The sequence below is a fragment of the Capricornis sumatraensis genome, chromosome 1 (genome assembly GCF_032405125.1).
Source record: "Capricornis sumatraensis isolate serow.1 chromosome 1, serow.2, whole genome shotgun sequence".
Classification (NCBI taxonomy): domain Eukaryota; kingdom Metazoa; phylum Chordata; class Mammalia; order Artiodactyla; family Bovidae; genus Capricornis; species Capricornis sumatraensis.
In genome coordinates, this window is record NC_091069.1 from 75,843,505 (window position 1) to 75,869,424 (window position 25,920).

General features: G+C 39.9%; 1 protein-coding gene and 1 pseudogene across 1 annotated transcript in view; one reads left to right on the plus strand and one right to left on the minus strand.

The window, feature by feature from the left end:
• The window catches only part of PPP1R21 (protein phosphatase 1 regulatory subunit 21), a 67,174-nt gene that overhangs the window by 28,722 nt on the left and 12,532 nt on the right, over positions 1 to 25,920 (minus strand). Inside the window, exons 3-12 of the mRNA XM_068966903.1 lie at positions 23,905 to 24,051; positions 17,511 to 17,612; positions 16,122 to 16,286; positions 15,503 to 15,561; positions 14,228 to 14,322; positions 11,538 to 11,590; positions 10,904 to 11,053; positions 7,819 to 7,920; positions 7,643 to 7,731; positions 5,005 to 5,141 (exon numbers count right to left, since the gene is read on the minus strand). Coding sequence (XP_068823004.1) covers positions 5,005 to 5,141; positions 7,643 to 7,731; positions 7,819 to 7,920; positions 10,904 to 11,053; positions 11,538 to 11,590; positions 14,228 to 14,322; positions 15,503 to 15,561; positions 16,122 to 16,286; positions 17,511 to 17,612; positions 23,905 to 24,051 — 1,099 coding nt within the window. The remainder of the gene's footprint in view (positions 1 to 5,004; positions 5,142 to 7,642; positions 7,732 to 7,818; positions 7,921 to 10,903; positions 11,054 to 11,537; positions 11,591 to 14,227; positions 14,323 to 15,502; positions 15,562 to 16,121; positions 16,287 to 17,510; positions 17,613 to 23,904; positions 24,052 to 25,920) is intronic.
• On the plus strand, positions 22,829 to 23,308 carry LOC138090591 (ATP synthase F(0) complex subunit C1, mitochondrial pseudogene; annotated as a pseudogene).

Here is a 25,920-nt window from a genome sequence, read left to right on the forward strand (position 1 = left end):
CTTATTGCCAAATTCAGACTTAAATTGAAGAAAGTAGGGAAAACCACTAGACCATTCAGGTATAACCTAAATCAAATCCTTTACAATTATATAGTGGAAGTGACAAATAGATTCAAGGGATTAGATCTGATAGGCAGAGTGCCTGAAGAACTATGGATGGAGGTTCATGACATTGTGCAGGAGGCAGTTATCAAGACCATCCCCAAGAAAAAGAAATGCAAAAAGGCAAAATGGTTGTCTGAGGACAACCAAATAGCTGTGAAGAGAAGAGAAGCCAAAGGCAAAGGAGAAAAGGAAAGATATACCCATTTGAATGCACAGTTCCAAAGAACAGCAAGGAGAGATAAGAAAGTCTTCCTCAGGATCAATGCAAAGAAATAGAGGAAAACAATAGAATGGGAAAGACTAGAGATCTCTTCAAGAAAATTAGAGATACCACGGGAACTTTTCATGCAAAGATGGGCACAATAAAGGACAGAAATGGTAAGGACCTAACAGAAGCAGAAGACATTAAGAAGAGGTGGCAAGAATACACAGAAGAACTGTACAAAAAAGATCTTCATGACCCAGATAATCACGATGGTGTGACCACTCATCTAGAGCCAGACATCTTGGAATGTGAAGTCAAGTGGGCAAAGCTAGTGGGGGGTGATGGAATTCTAATTGAGCTATTTCAAATCCTGAAAGATGATGCTGTAAAAGTGCTGCAGTCAATATGCCAGCAAATTTGGAAAACTCAGTACTGGCCACAGGACTGGAAAAGGTCAGTTTTCATTCCAATCCCAAAGAAAGGCAATGCCAAAGAATGCTCAAACTACTGCACAACTGCACTCATCTCACACGCTAGCAAAGTAATGCTCAAAATCCTCCAAGCAAGGCTTCAATAGTACTTGAACCGTGAACTTCCAGGGATTTAGAAAAGGCAGAGGAACCAGAGATCAAATTGCCAACATCCGTTGGATGATCAAAAAAGCAAGAGAAAAAAATCTACTTGTACTTTATTGACTATGCCAAAGCCTTTGACTGTGTGGATCCCAACAAACTGTGGAAAATTCTTAAAGAGATGGGAATACCAGATCACCTGACCTGCCTCCTGAGAAATCTGTATGCAGGTTAAGAAGCAATGGTTAGAACTGGACATGGAACAACAGACTACTTCCAAATCGGGAAAGGAGTACGTCAAGGCTGCATATTGTCACCCTGCTTATTTAACTTATATGCAGAGTACAGTATGAGAAATACTGGACTGGATAAAGAACGAGCTGGAATCAAGATTGCTGAGAGAAGTATCAATAACCTCAGATATGCAGATGACACCACCCTTATGGCAGAAGGGGAAGAAGAACTAAAGAGCCTCTTGAGGAAAGTGAAAGAGGAGAGTGAAGTTGGCTTAAAACTCAACATTCAGAAAACTAAGATCATGGCATCCGATCCCATCACTTCATGGCAGATAGATGGGGAAACAGTGGAAACAGTGACAGACTTTATTTTGGGGGCTCGAAAATCACTGAAGATCCTGATTGCAGCCATGAAATTAAAAGACTCTTGCTTCTTGGAAGAAAAGTTATGACCAACCTAGATAGCATATTCAAAAGCAGAGACATTACTTTGCCAAAAAAGGTCTGTCTCGTCAAAGCTTTGGTTTTTCCAGTAGTCATGTATGGATGTGAGAGTTGGACTATAAAGAAAGCTAAATATAGAATTGATGCTTCTGAACTGTGGTGTTGGAGAAGACTCTTGAGAGTCCCCTAGACAGCAAGGAGATCTAACCAGTCCATCCTAAAGGAAATCCGTCCTGAATATTCACTGGAAGAACTGATGCTGAAGCTGAAACTCCAATACTCTGGCCACCTGATGTGAAGAAGTGACTCATTTGAAAAGACCCTGAAGCTGGGAAAGATTGTAGGCAGGAGGAGGAGACAACAGAGGGCGAGATGGTTGGATGGCATCACCGACTCAATGGACATAAGTTTGAGTAAGCTCCAGGAATTGGTGATGGACAGGAAGGCCTGGCATGCTGTAGTCCAAGGGGTCGCAAAACATCCAACACAACTGAGCGACTGAACTAAACTGAAACGGATTTGCATCCCCCATGTCCACAGTTAGTAATGGTTAAGAATCAAAATTAAATTGCTAGGCAGGATTATGTCTTTCATGATTCTCTATGAAATGAAAAGTCTTTGTGAATTTCACCTGTTACTACAGAACACATTTCTCATTTTGTCCTTTTCCCTACATATTACTGTTTGCTGAACATCACTAAAAGCACTATTATTCAAACATCATAATTCTAGTTCCAGCATGACAGCATAAGCAAGCTCCTCATATCCACTCTCCAGCCAAACTGGAAAATTATTTAAAAACAACCACTGAAAATGCTGGAAATTATCTTAAGGGCATCAAGCTAATGAAGAAAAAGTTACTCAAGAAAAATCTGTATCAATTCAGTGACAACAGCAACAGTCTGGTATCTGAACAAGAACCCAGTCCCTACCCCTGCCCGCCCAATCAGTGAGCTGGAAACCCCAGTCCAGAGAGTGCAGCAAAGAACATCAGACTCCCTCTCCCCTAATTCAGTAGAGAGCCACATTCCTAATCCTGCTCTCAGCTCCCTGTTACTGAGGCTAAATTCTAGTTAAGTATGACTCAGGGATGGGGGTTCTCTTCTTTCACCCAGCCCTGATTTGTGGGATGCTGAGAATCTGTGGCCATGAACACCCTGGCCCCAGCTCAGTAACAGGAGTTCCTTGCTGAAAGAGGCAAGTAGAGGCGACGGGGGACTGCTACCCTCTCCATGGAGTATTCCGCTATACCTACAGGGATGTCACTCTAAGAGGAGTATATCATTGTCCTCACCCCCAGCATAGAACGATGGCTCAGAGATTTAACCCAAGGGAGAAACAGTTATTTAAACAGAAAACTCTGAATCTCTTCCCAAAGGAATTGACTTTATTCACAACAGACTATGGAGAAGTTCAAGCCCAGGGGTACCCTCAAAAATAATGGCACCTGTGTTGAAGGTAATTAGGAGGAAATTGGTAGGTTCATTGGAGATATAGGGTAAACAGACAATGATGATCAATCAATTCTTAACAAGGGTGCCAAGACCATTCAATATGGAAGAAACAGTCTTTTCAATAAATGGTACTGAGACAACTGGACAGTCACAAGCAAAAGATGAAGCTGGACCTTTACCTCACACTATATACAAAAATTAACTCAAAACAGATCAAAGACCTAAATGTAAGAGCTAAAAGTATAAAACAAAAGAAAACCTAAGGGTGGGCAAGAATCCCTTAGAAGAAATGGAGTAGCCCCCATAGTCAACAAGAGTCCAAAATGCAGTACTTGCATGCAATCTCAAAAAATGACAGAATGATCTCAGTTCGTTTTCAAGACAAACCATTCAACATGCCAGTAATCCATGCCTATGCCCCAACCACTAATGCCAAAGAAGCTGAATGGTTCTATGAAGACCTGCAAGACCTTCTAGAACTAACACCAAAAAAAGATGTTCATTTCTTCATAGAGGACTGGAATGCAAAAGTAGGAAGTCAAGAGACATCTGGAGTAACAAGCAAGTTTGGCCTTGGAGTACAAAATGATACCTGGAGTAAGAGGCAAATTTGGCCTTGGAATACAAAATGAAGCAGGGCAAAGGCCAATAGAGTTTTGCCAAGAGAACGCACTGGTCATAGCAAACACCCTATTCCAACAATGCAAGAGAGGACTCTACACATGGACATCATCAGACAGTCAATACTGAAATCAGATTATATTCTTTGCAGCCAAAGATGGAGAAGATCTATACAGTCAGCAAAAACAAGACCTAGAGCTGACTATGGTTCAGATCATCAGCTCCTTATAGTAAAATTCAGGCTCAAATTGAAGAAAGCAGGAAAAACCACTATGCCATTCAGGTATGACCTAAATCAAATCCCTTACGGATTACACAGTAGAGATGATAAACAGATTCAAGGGATTAGATCTGGTCAACAGAGTGCCTGAGGAACTATGGAAGGAAGTTTGTAACATTGTACATGAGGCACTGACCAAAACCATCCCCAAGAAAAAGAACACAAGCAGGAAAAATGGTTGTCTGAGGAGGCCTTACAAATAGCTGAGAAAAGAAGAGGAGCAAAAAGCAAAGTAGAACGGGAAAGATATAACCAACTGAATGCAGAGTTCCAAAGCATAGCAAGGAGAGATAAGAGAGCTTTCTAAGCAATGACGAACATATACAGCATATTAAAAACCACAGCTATTATTTTGCCAAAAAAGGTCTGTATAGTCAAAGCTATGGTTTTTCCAGTAGTCATGTACAGATATGAGAGCTGAATCATAAAGAAGGTTGAATACCAAACCATTGCTGCTTTTGAACCATAGTGCTGGAGAAGACTCTTGAGAGTTCTCTAGACAGCCAGGAGATCAAATCAGTCAATACTAAAGGAAATCAACACTAAATATTCACTGGAAGGACTGATGCTGAAGCTGAACCTCCAATACTTTGGCCACCTGATGTGAAGAGCTGACCCCCTGGAAAAGACCCTGATGCTGGGCAAGACTGAAGGCAAGAGGAGAAGGGGGAGACCAAGGATGAGAGGATGCCATCATTGACTCAATGTACATGAGTTTGGGCAACCTCTGGGAGATAGGACAGGGAAGGACAGGGAAGCCTGGCGTGCTGCAGTCCATAGGGTCACAACACGACTGAGTGACTGAACAACAAGTCTTAGTCACTAGACCACCAGGGAAGTCCCTGTACATTCTTAATTTAACTCATTTACCTTCATTTTACCTTCATTTTATAAGTGGGAAAACAGAAGCAGAAAAGTAAAGTGATTTGTCCAAGGCCATAAGTGTATAAAGGGCTGCAGGATATGAATTCAAGTTTTTCTGGTCCCAGATCCTGGGCTCTTCTCAAACATGCCAAACCACCTCCCTTCTCCAACTTCTTGTACTCTGAGTTCTTCACATTGAACCATGAGTAACAAAGACACTTACTTGGCAAGGCAAGAAGAGCAATGTACGTCTGCAGCTTCTCAAACCCAGCTGTCATCTTTTTCATGTCCTGGGACAGCTCTAGATTCCTGGCTCGTAATGCAGACGTGCAAAGGGAAGCTTCACATTCTTCTTCTAGGCTAGGCATGGGCAGAGTTTATGAAAGTGAGCATCCCGAATGATTTTCAATCAGCTATAAGAAACTACCTAAATTCTCAAACATCTATATCTGAAAAGAGAATGTACCCAAAAAAGAAACTTGAGCTCATTGACAAGGTTCCATTTTGTTGTATCATCATGTACACACTGGCTTCCTCCAATGCCAATGAAGCAAAAGACAACTAAATGGAAAAAAAAGTGCCCACTGTCTTCCATCCTGACAGCAGCACCAAAATGCTTCCTTTAAAATATTTTCAGGAGAAAAATACTTCATAGGCTGAATTTCTGAAGAGAATTAAACAGGCACTGGGAGAGAGAATCAATAAGAAACCTTTTTCAGTGAGTTGTTGTTTAGTCACTAACTCATGTCCAACTCTTTGTGACCCCATAAACTGTAGCCCGCCAGGTTCCTCTGTCGTGGGATTTCCCAGGCAAGAATACTGTTGTGGGTTATCATTTCCTTCTCCAGGGGATCTTCCTGACCCACAGATTGAACCTGTCTCCTGTATTAGCAGGCGGATGGATTCTTTATCACTGAGCCACCAGGGAAGTGTATGTAATTTCAAAAGTCAGACAGATTGGAAAAACCAATCTATAAGCACAATATAAAAGTAAATGTTTAACATTCATAAAATATAATCATTTTCCATTTTAAATGGTGCTTGGGGAAACTTAATTATAAGGTTAAAAACTATGTAGACTCTTAAGAGTACTTATTAAAATGTGCAATAATCAAGGAAAATGCTTTTTACACAAAGCTAGAAAAGTTATTAACACAAGAATGATATGCTTGTGATGTGATATCAAGAATCACATCCATTCCCTTGACCTTGACATTTCTGCTCTATTTATTTATTGCAGACAGCTTCATTCAATATTAAACCTGTTTACTACTAATGAACATGTCATCTTGCCAACTAGAGTAGTATTTAAACCAATGGCAAAAAAAAATTGCCTAAAATACATGAAAATCTGATAAGGTAGGGCTGAAAGCATATGGGACAGAACATTCCCAAGAATAGGAATCTTAGATCAAGAAAGGACTTACCCAGTATTTCTAAAAATGTAATAGTCAAAAAATAAATTAAGATAAAATAAAAATGTATTAACTCTTTCAAGTAGTAAATACCACTTTTACAATGATTCTTACAATCTTTTAAACATAAGTTGAATCAATAAAGTGTATTCAATTCAGTGTTAAACTTTCAGAGTCAATTTTCAGAAAACCTTCAATTATACTGAACTAAAACATTTAAGGATCTGAAAGAAACCATAATTCACAATTATGAGGTCATAATTCCCTGAGTCCTAAAATTCTGTCATGTGCACAAATCATAGAATTCAGTTACTAAAATACCTTGTTAGGTTAGAATTAGGAAATAAGATGGTTCTTAACATATATAAATTTTTTAATAACAAAATTTCATATTTTTGAAAAGCTAAAACCTACTATTTTAGTTTATAAGGACTAAAAAACTACAATTACTTGTATATTTTCAGTATCTGTAAGCTTTTCATCTATATTTTTCCTAAACCTTATTTTGCAATCTACTATAATATCTATGGGCTTCTCAGGTAGCTCAGCAGTAAAGAATCTGCCTGGCAACACAGGGGACAGGTTCAATCCCTGGGTCAGGAAGATGCCCTAGGAAAGGAAATGGTAACATACTCCAGTATTCTTGCCTAGAGAATCCCCAAGGACAGAGGAGCCTGTCGGGCTACAGTCCATGGGGTTGCAAAAAGTCAGCCATGACTTAGGGAATAAACAACAACAATAATAATACATACCAGTGATAGTACATATACGTTCTTATTTCTCTTATTTCCAGGTGCATTATTCTTTGCCTTTTTTAAAGACTAAATCTTAGGATGAAAAGATTTAGATGAACTAGGAGTCTTTGTAGTTTTAGATCAAAAGTATCAAAATGTACAATTTTCTCTTGCCTTTTCAGGGATGTTTAAGATGGAATATTTAAGGTTACTAAATGACTCATCCTGAGGGCTGGAGGATGTATACAGTTTTTACTTTATAACTTCAATCACCAATAATAAAAACAACATACTATTTAAAAGAAACCTGAGGATTACAGATTCAAATATAGAAGTTAACTATTATTACTCCCATCTAGATGCTTTCAGGAAAAGGATAACAAATACCCAAAACTAAAATATTTCCTTTAATAAATGTGTCATTCTCAATCACTAAAAATACTGGTTCATGTTACATTACATGGTTATAGCACTAATCATAGTTCAAAACTATTGAAGAAACTCTAGCTGAGAAACTACAATTCAGTTTTCTTAAATATAAGTTTGTGCTGCTCAAGCCATGATTTTCCTTTTTCACAAACGTCCAAATTGGTTGCGGTGCAAAAAGGTCAGGCAGAGCTCAAGAGGCACACATTGTTACTTTATTAACTCCAGCACAGCTCAGATGACACCTTACAATTCCCCAAGCTCCCTGGCCCAGAGTAGTAAGTACCTTTTTAATTGATAAGGAAGAATCTTCCTAAGAAAACATATGTAAGAGGTTAAATGCTCTGAAAAAGTTTTCAATTTCACAGTTGTCTCCTGGAAAAGAAAAACAATTTCAAGATTAATAATTTTGTTTGAAAAAGCAGCACTCCCACTTCCAGAAGTAAAACAGAAGAAAATTACCAGGACGGTCACAGTATCCTCAGTAATACTTTCAAATAAATGAAGCATTCCTTCCTCAAGAGGGCGGACGTAAGATGCATTTTCATGAAGATATTGTGAGAACTAAATAGAAGGGGAAGAATTCTGAATTAAATCACTGGAAAATAAAGGATATCAAAACATCTGTAAGTGAACCCATTGAGTTACAAACCTTAATTCTTTTGCCAACTTTTTTTTGGGAAATTTGACTTTTACACAAAGTTCCTCTCTAACAATCCCAGATACTAAACCCAAGAGCCTATTCCATGGCAAAGTGACAAACCAGCAGACAGATGACATAACAGCAGACTTGTTCACACTTACGTCTTCTAACATATCCCTCGAACCTGGGTCTCCCCGATTGGAGGCAGACGCTTTAACCTCTGAGCCACCAGGGAACTCTAAGCTCAGGTATAAAAGTCTACTTTATGATTTTATGAACAAGTCTAAATGCTTCGGTCATCTTTTAACAAATGGTTACTGAATCTTCAATAATAGAGACTTAACAGGCATGAGGCAAGTGGGGAGGGGATACTATTAACAACACACCACCAATATGCCTTCTTTCTGAAACAACCACTTCTTCATAGGGGTGCCAGTTAAGATAAAAAAGATTTGATATTTGAGTCAAAACTGTAGGAGAGATTTTTTTGTTTACATAAATCGCTGTAGATGATGACTGCAGCCACGAAATTAAAAGACGCTTACTCCTTGGAAGGAAAGTTATCACCAACCTAGATAGCATATTCAAAAGCAGAGACATTACTTTGCCAACAAAGGTCCGTCTAGTCAAGGCTATGGTTTTTCCAGTGGTCATGTATGGATGTGAGAGTTGGACTGTAAAGAAAGCTGAGCGCCGAAGAATTGATGCTTTTGAACTGTGGTGTTGGAGAAGACTCTTGAGAGTCCCTTGAAGTGCAAGGAGATCCAACCAGTCCATTCTGAAGGAAATTAATACTGGGTGTTCTTTGGAAGGACTGATGCCGAAGTTGAAACTCCAATACTTTGGCCACCTCATGTGAAGAGTTGACTCATTGGAAAAGACTCTGATGCTGGGAGGGATTGAGGGCAGGAGGAGAAGGGGACGACAGAGGATGAGATGGCTGGATGGCATCACCGACTAGATGGACATGAGTTTGGGTGAACTCCGGGAGTTGGTGATGGACAGGGAGGCCTGGCATGCTGCAATTCATGGGGTCACAAGAAGTCAGACACTACTGAGCGACTGAACTGAACTGAACTCATTTTTTAAAAACAAGACTTTTGAGTACAGCTTATATTCACTGCATACAATGTTCAAGGTTAACACATTCTAGGAATGTAACTATCATCTAAATGAGAATATAAAAATTTTTATAACTGTCACGGATACGGTAATACTTATGAAGAACTAATTCAGTATGAAGAACAGATTCAGAAAAAGATCCCCCGAGCTTTGAGACAATTGAGAAACAAGAAGTTAATTTTTCACGTGTGAAATACCTCAGCTTTTTAAATATTGTATAATGGCTCAAATTTTGATTTCTCCATATACAAATGTAAAATCTCATTTTGCAGAAATGTGATTCAACTAGTCCAGCTGCAAACTACACAGATATATGGCCCTGGGAAACTCAGTCTCTCTGGGCTGTAAAATAAGTTGAACTCTAAGAAAGAAAGAAAGAAAGAAAGAAAGTTGCTCAGTCGTGTCCGACTCTTTGCGACCCCATGGACTGTAGCCTACCAGGTCTTCGGTCCATGAGATTTTCCAGGCAAGAATACTGGAGTGGGTTGCCATTTCCTTCCCCAGGGGATCTTCCGACCCAGGGATTGAAGCCGGGTCTCCCGCCCTGTAGGCAGATGCTTTACCATCTGAGCCACCAGGGAACTCTAAGGTGAAGGTGAAGGTGAAGTCGCTCAGTCGTGTCCGACTCTTTGCGACCCCATGGACTGTAACCTACTAGGCTTCTCCGTCCATGGGATTCTCCAGGCAAGAATACTGGAGTGGATTGCCATTTCCTTCTCCAAGGGATCTTCCCGACCCAGGGATCGAACCTGGGTCTCCCGCATTGGAGGCAGACACTTTAACCTCTGAGCCACCAGGGAACTCTAAGCTCAGGTATAAAAGTCTACTTTATGATTTTATGAACAAGTCTAAATGCTTCGGTCATCTTTTAACAAATGGTTACTGAATCTTCAATAATAGAGACTTAACAGAAAAGTCACAGAGGGTCTCTCAGAGATAAAAGTACCAAAGGCAAAACACTGAGAAAAATATTAATTCTTCAGAGTGATGAAATATTTCCATTATGATTAACATATTTGATTCTCACCATGTGAGCACAACATGGTAACGAGCTAAGTAAAATAATGGTGGGAATTCCCTGGCAGTCCAGTGGTTAAAACGCAGTGCTTTCACTGCTGGGGCCCAGGTTCAATCCCTAGTTGGGAAACTAAGGTCCCACAAGATGCATGGTATGGCCAAAAAAGGCCCCCAAAACAAAAAAAATAAAAATAAAATAATGGACAAAGAACCAGTGGGGGAAAAAATGCTTTTATATTATAGGAAGTGTAAAAGAAAATATAACTGCCTTAAAATGCTACAGTTCCATTTTCCTTACCCAGGTCATCTGAAAGCTTTTTCCCACGGTGATATTAAAGAGTATTTCAAAGATTCAAACTTTAATTTTTATGAATGTCAAAAGGTTTGTTGTGAAGTTTTGTAGGGAAAAAACACCTACCCCACTTCTCTCCTCCTATGCAAACCATGCTCATTTCTCAAAGCCCAGTCAAATCACCAAAGAGTCTCCCAGACACTACCACCAACAGCAGTCTCCCCTCCTTGATGACATCATATTCACTTAGTGCCCTGACCACTTGTTCACACTTAGGTCTTCTAACACATCCCTCACTATTTCATTTCATAAGAATCTCCATGTTTACCCTATTTCTTGATGGTAAAGACTATGACTCAGAGTTTCTCTCCATGTCCTCTACAGTACTTGGCTGAAGCACAGAACTAGTCTAATAAATAGCAAGTCTCCAGATTTATTCAGGGCAGACAAAAGGTATCCTGAATTAAACGTACCTTCTGATTCAATGGAGATATTGTGTCAATGGCAGAATCAATAGGAAAAATCTGAATCCTCTGTTCTGTATAGGTGTGAAAGTTCAGAAGAGCCTTGACAAGATCTTGAACAAAAGCCAGGGCCTGCCCAGCGATATCCCGCATCTTCAGCTTTAAAATGAAAAAGATCCAGTTAAAGTCAACTATCAGGTTATTACACCCAAACAACTTTATTAAGTCTGCTTTTGGAGAAAACATTTGAACTCTAAAAGAATTATTCCTTAAGTTAAATTCATTTGCTCCCACTTATATTTTAATATTACCATTTAAGTAAACTAGAAAGCTGTCCATATTGGCTAATATACCTCTTCTACTTAACCTAAAGTGCAAAGCCCACCAACCTAAAAGAAAGGTATGACAAAAATCAGTGCATCCCACAATTCAGTTTTAATGTTGTAAGACAAGAGACAGCAAAAATCTGTATTATTTACAAATTCAAAAAATAGAGTGTTCCACAATTTTTTTAAATGTATGAGAAAAGAAAGTAAAAGTAACATGCAGTGGTTTGGTGCACTAAACAGAGGCCCAAACAACTAACTAGTGTTTCTGAAAAGTTTGACATGCACATTACTGAAAATAAAAACTTCATCTTTACCTGATGTCTCCTATTGTGGACTGGAACATTCAGAGCATTATACTGGCTATATTCTACAAAACAAAAATGGATGTACATTAAGTCATTTTTACATTTACAGAAAAAGAGCTTAACTAAGAAATAATAAACGCTCACCCCATTTGCCAGCTCGTCTCCACTCAGCCCCTTCCCTTCCTGATCACTGGGGTGCACTCTGCACAGGCCTCCTTGTACTCTATAACCCTCATTCCCACCATTCCCAACAGAGGGGCTCATCCATCCCAACTGGATCAACATCAGCTTCTCTCCCCAGCTCTAGACTTTTATTTACAAATGTGCACATCAACAGGTAAAGAGATGTACACCAATCTGTTATACTATTAAGCCACATCCAAGTTAACCTCCTCACCTCTCCCATAAACCTGCTCCTCATCTGCCTCATTGATCTGTGTCAACTGCACCACGTCTTTTCCCCAGGCTGCCTGCTCTCTCTGCCTTGCCTCCTTGCATCTCCTGACATCTCAGACTCCAGCCCCCATCCCAGCACAACAGGACTATCACCGCAACAGCATCGGTCTCCTCCTCCCATTCCAGTGTAGTCTACACTCTGTTGCCTGATTAACCAAGTGAGTGCGCAAACTTCATCAAGACATTTCCAGGGCTTCCCTGGTGGCTCAGTGGTAAAGAATCCGCCTGCCAATGCAGGAGACACAGGTTCGATCCCTAATCCGGAAGAATCCCACATGCCTCGGAGCTACTGAGCCCGTGCTCTAGAGCCTGGAAGAAGCAACTAGGCCCATGTGCCGCAGCTACTGCCACCGTGCACCCCAGAGCCTGTGGTCTGCAACAAGAGAAGCCACTGCAATGAGAAGCCCTCATACCGCAGCTGGAGAGTGCCCCCCACTCACCACAACTAGAGAAAAGCACACGCACCAATGAAGACCGAGCACAGCCAAACATAAATAAATAATTTTGTTTAAAAAGGAACATTTCTAAAATCCTCTCCAACAACCTACTGCCTTGTGAATGAAATCCCAAGTCCTCTGCCCAGAACTTGAGGGTCCAGTCCCACCCACCCTTTCAGAACGTACCTATCACTGGCTTCCACATCCCATCCACGCTAGCTTCCAGTCATACTTAACTAATTACTACTGTCAGGCCCTGACAGCACCTTTATCCTACATACCACACTCAATGCAATTCCCTGGCTGGTTCTCCCTCACCTCTCTGACCAATGAAACCTACTTTCACACCCTGGCCCAGCCCAAAGCACAATTCTTCCAGAAGGCTTCCTCAAACAACCCCACCAGCAGTAATCACCCTTCCTCTGAAACCCCAGGAAGTTCTTCATGGAATAACTTAGCATATATTTCAGATAATTCTCTATCTTATTTTCCCCCTTCTGGACTATAAATTCCTTGAGGGTAGAGATTTTTGTCTTATACATTTTTGCATATCTTATGCAAAATTTAGACCTTCAGCAAATAATCTCTAAATATTTCAGAACTAGAAGTAGTAACTCTACTTGTGACATGATAAGGACCTAAAAGAGGGTGACAACTAGTATTGGAAAAGAAAGGACAAACCCAAAGAGATTCAGATGGAACTGATTAGAACCTGATGACTAAGGATTAAGGAGCAAATGAAATGCCAAGGATTCAAGTCTAGTGGATCAAAGTATGCTGATGCTATTTACATTAATGTAGAAAGCAGTAACAGGTGTTGTTTTTCAGAGGAATTTAGGGTTTTGATATGATAATGACATATGCTGATTTCAGTTTTAGAGCAAACTGCTATTTTTCTTTTTCTTTGTCTTTTCTTCCCTCTTTTTTTAGGTCTTTCCTAAGAAAAATTGAGAAGTCAAAAATCAATTTCAATCATATAATTGTAAAAAAGAAAATGTATACCACACTGAATTTAAGTTTCAAACAACTGTTTTCTTTGTCTTTAAGATTTTGACTTAATACTTGGGCTTCCCTGGTAGCTCAGAAAGTAAAGAATCTGCTTGCAGTGCAGGAGACCTGGGTTCGATCCCTGCGTCAGGAAGATTCCCCAGAAGAATACTACCCACTCCAGTATTCTTGCCTGGTGAGTTCAATGGACAGAGGAGCCTGGTGGGCTACAGTCCATGGGGTTGCAAAGAGTCGAACACGACAAAGTGACTAACACTTTCAAACACATACACTCAAGTCAATTTTTTTTTTAAAGTTCTCTTTGGTGCTCTTGGTTATGTAAATTACCAGATCCTTCCCAGGATGATGGGGAAGCAGGAATACACAAGTCAGCTCCGGAACTAGCGCTGCGCATTGTCCAAAAGGCAGGAGATATCTGACAGAGAAGATTCACCTCCCACCCATCCCCTTACTCCTCTTCCACCTTGCCATCCATTGTGATCAGCATTTTTTGTACAAGTATTCAGGTACTTTATGTGTACAGGCTGGTTTTCACATTGGGATATGTTAAATACATGCAATTGAAAAATGTAGCTTTAGGCTTTTTCCAAGAAGACTAGCTTCAGAATAGTTATGTGACAACATAAAATCTCCCTATGAGACATGAGGGCCAAAGCTGATCAAAAGGACAAAAAGAAAGCAACCCTCTGTTGGGCGAGTGAGGTTTTCAGCCAAGTACATTACAAACCATTTTAATAAGATGGCTATTCTAAAGAAGTTCAGAGTTGCAAATAATGGAAAACTGTACATAATACCTACTTGTATCATTAAAAGGTACTTTCTCATTGATGATTGATAAGGATTCCTCTAATCTACTTGACAAATCTTCATGAAGATTCTTTAACTGTAACTGACTGAAAGAAAAAATACAAAACCATATGGATCAACATTTGCATGTTACCTCAATAGCTGGTATCAGGCTTTCAGACTGACAGGCTTATCTGACATCTGTATACTCTTGGTAGTAGAGAGTTGTTTAAAAAAAAAAAAGAAGATAAGAAAAATACTAAGTCTTGATTTTAAAGCCCTTGAGACTCCCGCTGAATAACTAGAAGTTGCAAAGAATTTATCACAGTCCCACTATCTTAAATAATTTTATTTCCCCAAGCTCAAAATCATCTTAGAGCCATTTCAAACTCATAGATTTTTCTCTTTATAACACAAGTATTTGTTCAAATATAACAGTAAAATTTTTTAAAGTATTATAGTAGATTTTTCCCTTGAGCTCAAAATCTGATCATTTTTGGTTTTGATTCAATTAAGAGTAGGTACATCATGCATTTTCAGTACAACTAAATTGAAGAAATTCACTTGATTGAGCCTATCAAAAACTAAAATATGTCATTTATCAAATAAATGTTGGCACATGCTCTTACCATCCAGAGATAAGTAATATTTTAACAGGTAAATATCTCCACATTAGATAACACAACCTCATTTTATTTAAAAGGTACCATTTTATTAAAATGTTGGGCTTCCCTGGTGGCTCAGCAGTAAAGAATCTGCCTACATGCAGGAGACACAGGAGATGTGAGTTCAATCCCTGAGTCAGGAAGATCCCCTGGAGAAGGAAATGGCAAAACCACTCCAGTATTCTCGCCTGGGAAATTCCATGGATGGAGGAGCCTGGCGGGCTACAGTCCCTGGGTCTCAAAGAGTCAGACACGACTTAGCAACTAAACATTAGAAGGTTGACACCGCGATCAACAGTCAGGTTTCCTGCCTGGGACTATGAGAAGACCATCTCTTTAGAGTAGACTGCCACAGAAAGCACCCAGCCCTCAGTACAAGAGCCCCAGAATGGCATCTGCCATAGGCCAGAACATCTGCAGGCTGAGGACTGCTGCACGAGCCACTCTACCAAGAATTTGTAAGGTCCCAGAGATAAAATAACTGAAAAGGCCCCTAGAAATGACCTACTTCTGTCTCAATGCCAATGTAAGAAAACTGAGACAGAGAAGCTACTAAACCAAAATTCAGGTCTTCTGATTCTCACTCACTTCAGGGCCCCTTGGAATTCACATTTCCACATACCATTCTTCTGTCCGAAGTCGACATTCCTTGGCCTCCTTTTCTAGAGTCTGAGATTTTACCTAAATTTTAGAAGGAAAAGAAAAGCATAGCACAGGGAACTCTACTCAATAGTCTGTAATAACTTATACGGGGAAAAAAATCTGAAAAAGAATGAATATATGTATATGCATAACTGAATCATTTTGCTGAACACTTGAAACTAACACAACATTGTATATCAACTAGACTCCAATAAAAATTTTTTTAAATAAAAAACAAACTATGCCAAACTATATTGCTTGGCTTTCCATTTTGAAATCCTGAAAGTGGTAAAAAATTTTTTCTACTCTTTTTTCTTTTTGGCTTTCCCCTATAAATTTTATGTAGCTATTTATTTGAAACTGTGTTCTGTTTGCTAGGAATGTGGTATGACAACCACTATTACCAAAATTATATGCATATCTGTCTATGAGAAAAAAAGAAAAGCAGATGAATCAGGCCACAGATGACAACACGCTGAGTAGACAGTGTACGCTGCAGTCCCGCCTTGAGTAGCTAACTTCTGTTCTCCAAAGCAGGTAGACGGTTTACAAAAGCCCAGACTATTTCTGAACAAGCTCTCAACAATAGTGGGGCTTACCTCTAGTTTAGCCTTGTCGTTCTGCAGTTTCTCGATGGTCTCCATGTACTTCCGCGTCAGGCCATCGACCACGGCTTGGTGCTGAGCCGCCTCCATTTCCAGAGTGGACAGCCGACTCCTAAGCTCTGCTTCCACATGCTTGTGCTGCTCATCGGCTTCAAAAAACTGAAAAGAAAAGATCATGTCTTCTTCTCACAACCTCCTCATATACACAGTAACTAATCATTGAGTGACTTCCGTAAGGTTCCATATGCTCAGTGTGCGAAACTGCACAGGCAAGAGCTCAGTGGATCCTCACAGAAGGTCAGAGGCAGTGTTACCTGCAGACCCTCCTTTACAGATGGGGAACCTGAAGCTTCAAGGGGGTACCTAACTGTCAACTGTTTCACAGGCACAAACAGACTTCAAAGCCTACATTTCCTTCCCCAACCTATCTCAAGGACTTCTATTACAAACTACCTCTGGCACACGGAGAACTAACTCAACTGACCAGTTGAGTACAATTCTTGCTATACTGTTATGTGAACTTCTAAAATTAAATAATCAAAACTCAAATAGATGTTACTCCTGTATCAGGTAAAGCTCCTTTCCTTAATGAGAACCCTAGCCTATCCATTCTCCAACAGATCTTCCTGACCCAGGAATTGAACCGGGCTCTCCTGCATTGCAGGTGGTTTCTTCACCAACCGAGCTATCAGGGAAGCCCAATGAGAATTCAACACTAATTAAGAATTATGACTATTTCACACAAAATTCATGAGGTCAAAAGTTCATTTTGAAAACATTTTCAAACACTAAGAATGAAAATTTATTTTCCACTGTTTGATTATGCTCGCCATTTCACACAAGAAAAATCAGGAGGCACAGTTGAATACCCTATACTATGACTCTTGAAATATGCTGACTGGTTTGGAGCAGACATTGATTACTGAACATTCCATAAATATCCGAAGGCATGCCATGAGTAAGGCCCTGTTCTGAGGCTGGGCAGAAAAAAATGACATGGTCTGTACCCTAGTGAGACCTTACAGACTCAAAGGGAAACAGACAAAAACCAACTGTCACAAATTAAAATGATAAGCCCCATCTAAATAACCCATCTGAACATGTCCTATAGAAAAGGAGGAGTCCCCATTATACTTTTGTATCATTAACTTATAAAGCTATTCAGCTATCCTCTGAACCCATGCATATTGAAAGCACACACCCGTATTAAAATGTGAGATCTTAGAAATGAATGAACGACGGTGACATATGTACCCACCAACCACAGGAGACGTTAGAACACCCACCCACATACAAAACACTCTACCGTGAGTTGTTTCTTCCACATTCCAGATCACACAACCCATTTTTTAATTCATATAAGAAAACAGAAGATTTTCTCACTTGTATATGCAACCGTTCATTCTCTTCTATCTTCTTTTGCAGGTCTTCATCAAAGACACTCTTCTGCTCTTGACTCAACTGAGAAGAAGATTCTCCACTTTTCTGATGGAAAGAATAAGTTATGTCCACATAACTGTCATCGTTTAGAGAAACATTCTAAGGTACACAGATTCTCTACCACCTTAGCAGCTTGTCTCTTCTACGTGTTCACGACTGTCAAACAATCCTGTAAAAGGTATACAGTCCATCATTTAACTTTTCCTATGTGATGTAAGTTGGAAATGCAGATACTGCAATGAACATAAAAGCTTAAAAGAGAGAGGACAAAAAGAACAGATAAGGCTCACTATTCTTCGCAGATGAATTTGGGAGTAGTTCTACTGGAAGACAGAGTAGACCCAGAAAGTTAGCAACATAAATATGTTAATAAATATCATTTCAACAATTGATCTCCCAGTTTAAAAAATGACAGTTTTAGCAATTCCATGAGTCTGAGTTGTTAAACTCCTTTAAGAAATTAACAGCATTCACAAAACTACATTTATACAAAAGTTCACATACATTTCTAATTTTAAAAAATACAATATAAAGCTATTACAAATAAATAGAAGAAAAAAAGCACAAAACTATGAAAAATACTTTCCTTTTTGCCTTTATACCAATATTAACTTTTTCTACATAGGAAGAATAGCACTATTTAAGAGCCAATAATGAACATTTGTTTTCATGGAATACACACAGAAATGACACTATTCAAGGGACAGCCTAACAATGAAACTGTTCAGACATCAGTCACCACCCTCCTCTGCCTTTCTTGTACTTCACTCCTCACTTAAAATGAAGTCACTTACTGATCCAATGTGAACCCACGATTAGAAAGCCCTCTGAAAATGGAGCAGCTATGTAATAAACAAATACATAAACACCAAATGTGAACACAAGACGTACATTCACACAAGGAACACTGCTGAATGACATATTCTGGTTGTTCAGTAATTCCAAATTTGGAAAGTTTTTATTAAAATTAATTCAGAAGTAATTACACCTAAATCTACTAAAACAGCCCTGAGAGAGGATCTCACTAACCTGGCGATGAAATACAGATGGCTATTTCCCCTCCCCAAGCGTCTTCCAGAATTTCCACAGCCTGTGTATTTTGACAAAGTTTTCCAAGCGATTCCGATACATATCTGTTTTGCACTCTCTGTTCCAATTTCAAGGTAAAAAGGAAGTGATCAAACAGGAGATGGCAAGAGTGAACGTTGACATTTTAGTAGTCAGTGAACTAAAATGGACTGGAATTGGTGAATTTAACTCAGATGACCATTATATCTACTACCGTGGGCACGAATCCCTTAAAAGAAATGGAGTAGCCATCATAGTTAACAAGAGTCCAAAATGCAGTCCTTGGGTGCAAGCTCAAAAACAACAGAATCATCTCTGTTCGTTTCCAAGGCAAACCATTCAGTATCACGGTAATCCAAGTCTATGCCCCAACCACTAATGCTGAAGAAGCTGAAGTTGAATGGTTCTATGAAAACCTTCAAGACCTTCTAGAACTAACACCCAAAAAAGATGTCCTTTTCATTATAGGGGACTGGAATGCAAAAGCAGGAAGTCAAGAGATACCTAGAGTAAGAGACAAATTTGGTCTTGGAGTACAGAATGAAGCACAGCAAAGGCTAACAGAGTTTTGCCAACAGAATTCACTGGTCATAGCAAACACCCTCTTCCAATGACACAAGAGAAGAGTCTACACATGGACATCACCAGATGGTCATTACCAAAATCAGACTGACTATATTCTTTGCAGCCAAAGATGGAGAAACTCTATACAGTCAGCAAAAACAAGACTGGGAGATGACTGTGGCTCAGGTCATGAACTCCTTATTGCCAAATTCAGACTTAAATTGAAGAAAGTAGGGAAAACCACTAGACCATTCAGTTCAGTTCAGTTCAGTCGCTCAGTCATGTCTGACTCTTTGCGACCCCATGAATCACAGCACGCCAGGCCTCCCTGTTCATCACCAACTCCCAGAGTCCACCCAAACTCATGTCCATCGAGTCAGTGACGCCATCCAGCCATCTCATCCTCTGTTGTCCCCTTCTCCTTTTGCCCCCAATCCCTCCCAGCATCAGTCTTTTCCAATGAATCAACTCTTCACATGAGGTGGCCAAAGTATTGGAGTTTCAGCTTCAGCATCACTCCTTCCAATGAACACCCAGGACTGATCTCCTTTAGAACGAACTGGTTGGATCTCCTTGCAGTCCAAGGGATTCTCAAGAGTCTTTTCTAACACCACAGTTCAAAAGCATCAATTCTTCAGCGCTCAGCTTTCTTCACAGTCCAACTCTCACATCCATACATGACCAGTGGAAAAATCATAGCTTTGACCAGGCGGACCTTTGTTGGCAAAGTAATGTTTCTGCTTTTGAATATGCTATCTAGGTGGGTCATAACTTTCCTTCCAAGGAGTAAGCATCTTTTAACTTCATGGCTGCAGTCACCATCTGCAGTGATTTTGGAGCCCAGAAAAATAAAGTCTGACACTGTTTCCACTGTTTCCTCATCTATTTCCCATGAAGTGATGGGACCAGATGCCATGATCTTAGTTTTCTGAATGTTGAGCTTTATAACTTAAATCAAATCCCTTATGATTATACAGTGGAAGTGACAAATAGATCCAAGGAATCAGATCTGATAGACAGAGTGCCTGAAGAACTATGGATGGGTGTTTGTGACACTGTACAGAGGCAATGATCAAGATCATCCCCGAGAAAAAGAAACACAAAAAGGCGAAAGAGTTGTCTGAAGAGGGCTTACAAATAGCTGAGAAAAGAAGAGAAGCTAAATGCAAAGGAAAAAAGGAAAGATATACCCTTCTGAATGCAGATTTCCAAAGAACAGCAAGGAGAGATAAGAAAGCCTACCTCACTGATCAATGCAAAGAAATAGAGGAAAACAATAGAATGGGAAAGACTAGAGATCTCTAGAGACACCAAGGGCACGTTTCATGCAAAGATGGGCACAATAAAGGTTAGAAATGCTATGGACCTAACAGAAGCAGAAAATATTAAGAAGAGGTTGCAAGAATACACAGAACTATACAAAAAAGATCTTCACAACCCAGATAACAACGATAGTGTGACCACTCACCTAGAGCCAGACATCCTGGAATGTGAACTCAAGTGGGTCTTAGGAAGCATCCCCGAACAAAGCTAGTGGAGGTGATGGAATTCCAGTTGAGCTATTGCAAATCCTAAAAGATGATGCTGTTAAAGTGCTGTACTCAACATGCCAGCAAATTCATAAAACACGTGACAAATTTAGCAACATGTCAGTGGCCAGAGGACTGGAAAAGGTCAGTTTTCATTCCAATCCCGAAGAAAGGCAATGCCAAAGTATGCGCAAACTACCGCACAATTGCACTCATCTCACACACTAGCAAAGTAATGCTCAAAATCCTCCAAGCCAGGCTTCAACAGTACATGAACTGTGAACTTCCAGATGTTCAAGTTGGATTTAGAAAAGGCAGAAGAACCAGAGATCAATTTGCCAACATCCATTAGATCATAAAAAAGCAAGAGAGTTCCAGAAAAACATCTGCTTCTGCTCTATGAACTTTACCAAAGCCTTTGTGTGGATCACAACAAACTGTGGAAAATTCTTAAAGAGATGGGAGTACAGACCACCTGACCTGCCTCCTGAGAAATCTGCACGCAGGTCAAGAAGCAATGGTTAGAACTGGACATGGAACAACAGACCAGTTCCAAATCGGGAAAGGAGTACATCAAGGCTGCATATTGTCACCCTGCTTATTTAACTTCTATGCAGAGTACATCATGAGAAACGCTGGACTGGATAAAGCACAAGCTGGAATCAAGATTTCTGGGAGAAATATCAGTAACTTCAGATATGCAGATGACATCACCCTTATGGCAGAAAGCAAAGAGCTAATGAGCCTCTTGATGAAAGTGAAAGAGGAGAGTGAAGTTGGCTTAAAACTCAACATTCAGAAAATTAAGATCATGGCATCCAGTCTCTTCACTTCGTGGCAAATAGATGGGGAAACAATAGAAACAGTGAGAGACTTTATTTTCTTGGGCTCCAAAATCACTGCAGATGGTGACTACAGCCATAAAATTAAAAGGTGCTTACTCCTTGGAAGAAAAGCTATGACCAACCTAGACAGCATATTAAAAAGCAGAGACATTACTTTGCCAGCAAAGGTACATCTAGTCGAAGCTATGGTTTTTCCAGTAGTCATGTATGGATGTGAGAGTTGGATTATAAAGAAAGCTGAATGCTGAAGAATTGATACTCTTCAACTGTGGTGTTGGAGAAGATTCTCGAGTCTCTTGCACTGCAAGGCGATCCAACCAGTCCATCCTGAAGGAAATCCGTCCTGAATATTCATTGGAAGGACTGATGTTGAAGCTGAAATTCCAATACTTTGGCCACCTGATATGAAAAACTGACTCACTGGAAAAGACCCTGATGCTGGGAAAGATTGAAAGCAGGCAGAGAAGGGTATGACAGAGGATGAGATGGTTGGATGGCATCACCAACTCAATGGACATCCGTTTGAGTAAGCTTCGGGAGTTGGTGATGGACAGGGAAGCCTGGCGTGCAGTAGTTCATGGGGTCACAAAGAGTCAGACACGACTGAGTGACTGAACTGAACTGTTCCCCACTTACTTGAAAAATTACCACTCTGGAGAATTCTTCCATGGAGGGGAAATGAGACACAATTAAGTCAACATGTCCATCATAGGCACATACAGTCCTAGGTACTTTATATGATCTCATTTAATCCTGACAACAACCATGAAAGTCCTTCCCACAACTGAGGCTGCAAGGCTAAAAAAACTTGCCTAAAGTCATAGACCTATAAATGGAAGACAAAGAATTGAAATCTGGGCTCAGCTCCAAAGCCTGCACTCTTTCCTCCTTACGCACCGCTTCAGTTACTGTGAACCTTCTTCCCTCCAACCATTTTGTCATCATTGCCTCAGTCCACACATTTTTGGGGTGCTGTCCAACAAACACACAGGACTTTTAAAGACTCAATCACTAGCTTATGCCCTTGAAAAAAGCAGTAACTTCTTAACCACAGAATGATCAAAAGTATCAGATCATCCATCTTAGATCAATCAGAATCTCACCTCACTACACAAAACCAGAAGGGAAAGAAATTTATATTTACACCTTGGGACTTTTTTTTAAGAGAAACATTGTGTTTAAAGGTAAAGCTTAGCACACTCCAGTATCGGGCATGACCTGAAGTCGAAGCAGGAGGCGTGGGTAGGTGACCTCCATGGAGCTTCATGTAGTGAAGAGGATGAGTAAGACGAGCATCAGACAGAAGAGTAAAGCCAGGAGAGTGAGAAAACAGAGCACCAGGGCACCACTCATTCCTCCTCCTGCTCTGATCCACTCTTCAACCAGGGGTCCCGTCAGGCCTTTGTCTGCCTCTTTCCTGAGTAGGCCAGAGATCTCAACTGAACAGCCTTCCCACAGCAGTGCCCCACTCCAGGTGGCCAGGCAGGAGTACCAGACCAGTGTTTTCTCCTGGGATATTGACACAGCAGCCAAGTTTACTGGCGTTGGGGCTGCCACAGTTGATGTGGCTGGCTCAGGGGCTGCCACTGGAGCACTGTTCGTCAGCTTGATCATTGGCTATGCCAGGAACCCGTCTCTGAAGCAGCAGCTCTTCTCCTAGGCTATTTTGGGCTTTGCCTTGTGTGAGGAGCTCTTCTGTTTAATGGTTGCCTTTCTCATCATCTTTGCCATGTGAACCTCCATGGAGGTCACCTATCCATCCCTGTTGCTTAGACTGCAGGCCATGCCTGGTGCTGGAGTGTGCTAAGCTTTACCATTAAATACAATGTTTCTCTAAAACAACAAATGAACAAACAAACAAAACACACACAAACTGAACTCCTAAGAATAAAAACAAAGAAAATACATCTGTAGCAAACTTACAAGCCTCATGTATGAGTACTTCAACTGCCACTTCCATAGACAGTGGTCCATATGGATGCTTCTCATTCTATCTGCCCTACCTTGAGTTAAATGGCAACTTACTATAAATACAACAGTTTAATTTTGACCAATATGAGATACACCATTCATTTTTCTTAGCCACTAAATCAACTATGTGCATGCTGGTGTCTCATAAACTCTTGAAAACTCACTTCCATGTGAAAATGGCTCTAATACATACTTAGTATATATTAATAATAAATGTTTTGTTTTCTGGACCCAATAACCAGGTGTAATAAATAGACCTTTAGAGTATTTGGAGGTGAGGTCTTCTGCTAAAACCAGGATGGCCTGGAGATGTCTGCACCTAATGGCAAGGTCACCCTACCTTGTTTTGACTTGACCTACCTTGTTTTTCTTGCCTCGGGGTTCACTTAGAGCCAGTTCATCTTGAAGTAGCTCGACCCTTTTGGCAAGCTGCAGATTTCGGAATGTCAAACTGTCCATTTCCTGCTGCAGTTTCCTCAGTGACTGATCCTTCATTTTCAGTTGTTCCTACATCAAAGTGAAAACAGACCATTCCTTGTAATTTAGTCTTAACACTTAAAAAATAATAAAAAAAACGTTTTTGTTTCACCAAAATATAATCAAAACCTCTTTATTTAAGGAATTAAACTTATATGTTCATAATTCCAGTTCCTATGTTTTTTTAGCTCTGTTTGGTGACAAAATCATTTTCTGGTCCAACCAAGCAAGTTAAAAAATAAAGCTAAAGAGTATACTACTGAAGTAACATTGATCAACTTAAATACCCACAACAACATGTTTTTATATAATGTTGTTATTCATGTGTTTGGTGGTAAGGAGTCACAAAGTCTGAGGCTACAATTTTATAAATTTGAAATTTTAAAGAGAACCTCAGATTCACTGATGATGCCCTTCAGGTAAGCAAGAATGGAAGAAATATATTTGTATTCACTTTTTCCTATAAATCCTCCTTGAATTTAAGTCAGTCAAAATGAAGTCTTTTCAATACTCTTAACTTTAAATTATTCTGATCTGTCAAAGATAAAAATCAATATTATCCTAACAAAGAATATTTTCCAGATATCAAAGAATATTCTCAGTTCACTTTAAAGTGAAAATAGGAACAAAATCTGAAATGTAAACAACATGTCTTCTACTGACCATGCCGTACTGTTTATACCACAACAGGGTAAGAAAATGGGAAACAAGAGAAATATTTAGTTTCACTCTATTTTTAAAAATAATATTATTCTTATTCTAACTATATTTTCCTTACGATCTTCTGGGAACTTTGTGTTCACGGGTAATCAAACACAAATGGCCATACACTACCATAAACGGAAAGATCTGCACGTTTACTTTACCTTCACCGAGAAACCACTATAAAGCTAAGAAGAGGTCAAGTTTTAATGAACAGCGGGTTTTTTTTAATTGGAGGATAATTGCTTTACAATGTTGTGGTGGTCTCTGTCGTCCATCAACTGAATCAGTCATAACTGCATATATATCCCATCCCTCTTAAGCCTCCCTCTCCCGCTCCATTCCACCCCTCTCGGTTGTCACAGAGCGCCAGGCTGGGCTCCCTGTGTTTTATAGCAGCTTCCTGCTAGTTACCTATTCTACACATGATAGTGTATATATATATATGTCAATGCTACTTTCCCAATTTTAAATAGTGGATTTTGAAACAGCAACCTAAAAACCAGAGGCTGGTTCTGCAATCTGCTGACATTATTTGCATGTTGAGGGCATGGCTAAAGGGATAGAACATGTTTCCATTGAAGAGAAAAAAAATTTCCTTTTCTGTTGTTTGTTTACTAAGTCCTTAATGTTTACTTGAAGTTCAATGGTAAACTTAGGGCCAGCCCATGTCCAAGTTATTATATATTTCAATTTAAGGAAATTCAAATCAATAAATGCTCATTGTATCTAAGAACTCATTGAAGAGACAAACCTAATATAATCAAAATGCCGACTGCAATGAACGGTTCAGTTAAAAGTAATCTTTTTACATCCTTATAATTAATTGCTCCCCCATCCCTGGGATTCTCCAGGCAAGAATACTAGAGTGGGTTGCCATTTCCTTCTCCACATTAATCACTAGGTGACTAATATTCCAGTCCCATTAACCAATCACTGATTTCAGAAGACATCCATCCCAATCTCTCTATAAATCCTAGTTCCTGCGATGACAATGATGACGGTGGCATGTGCCCTCGCAGGGCTGTTGTGAAAACTGAGAAAATGGGTGTAAGGTGCTGAGTGCAATGCCTGCCTGACACACAGCGAGCACTCAATGGAGAGGGCCTGCTGACACCGCCACCGTAGTCACCACCACAGCCACTATCAGCGTTAATCAAACACAATCAGCCACGGGAGGGTGTGAAACACCAGTGT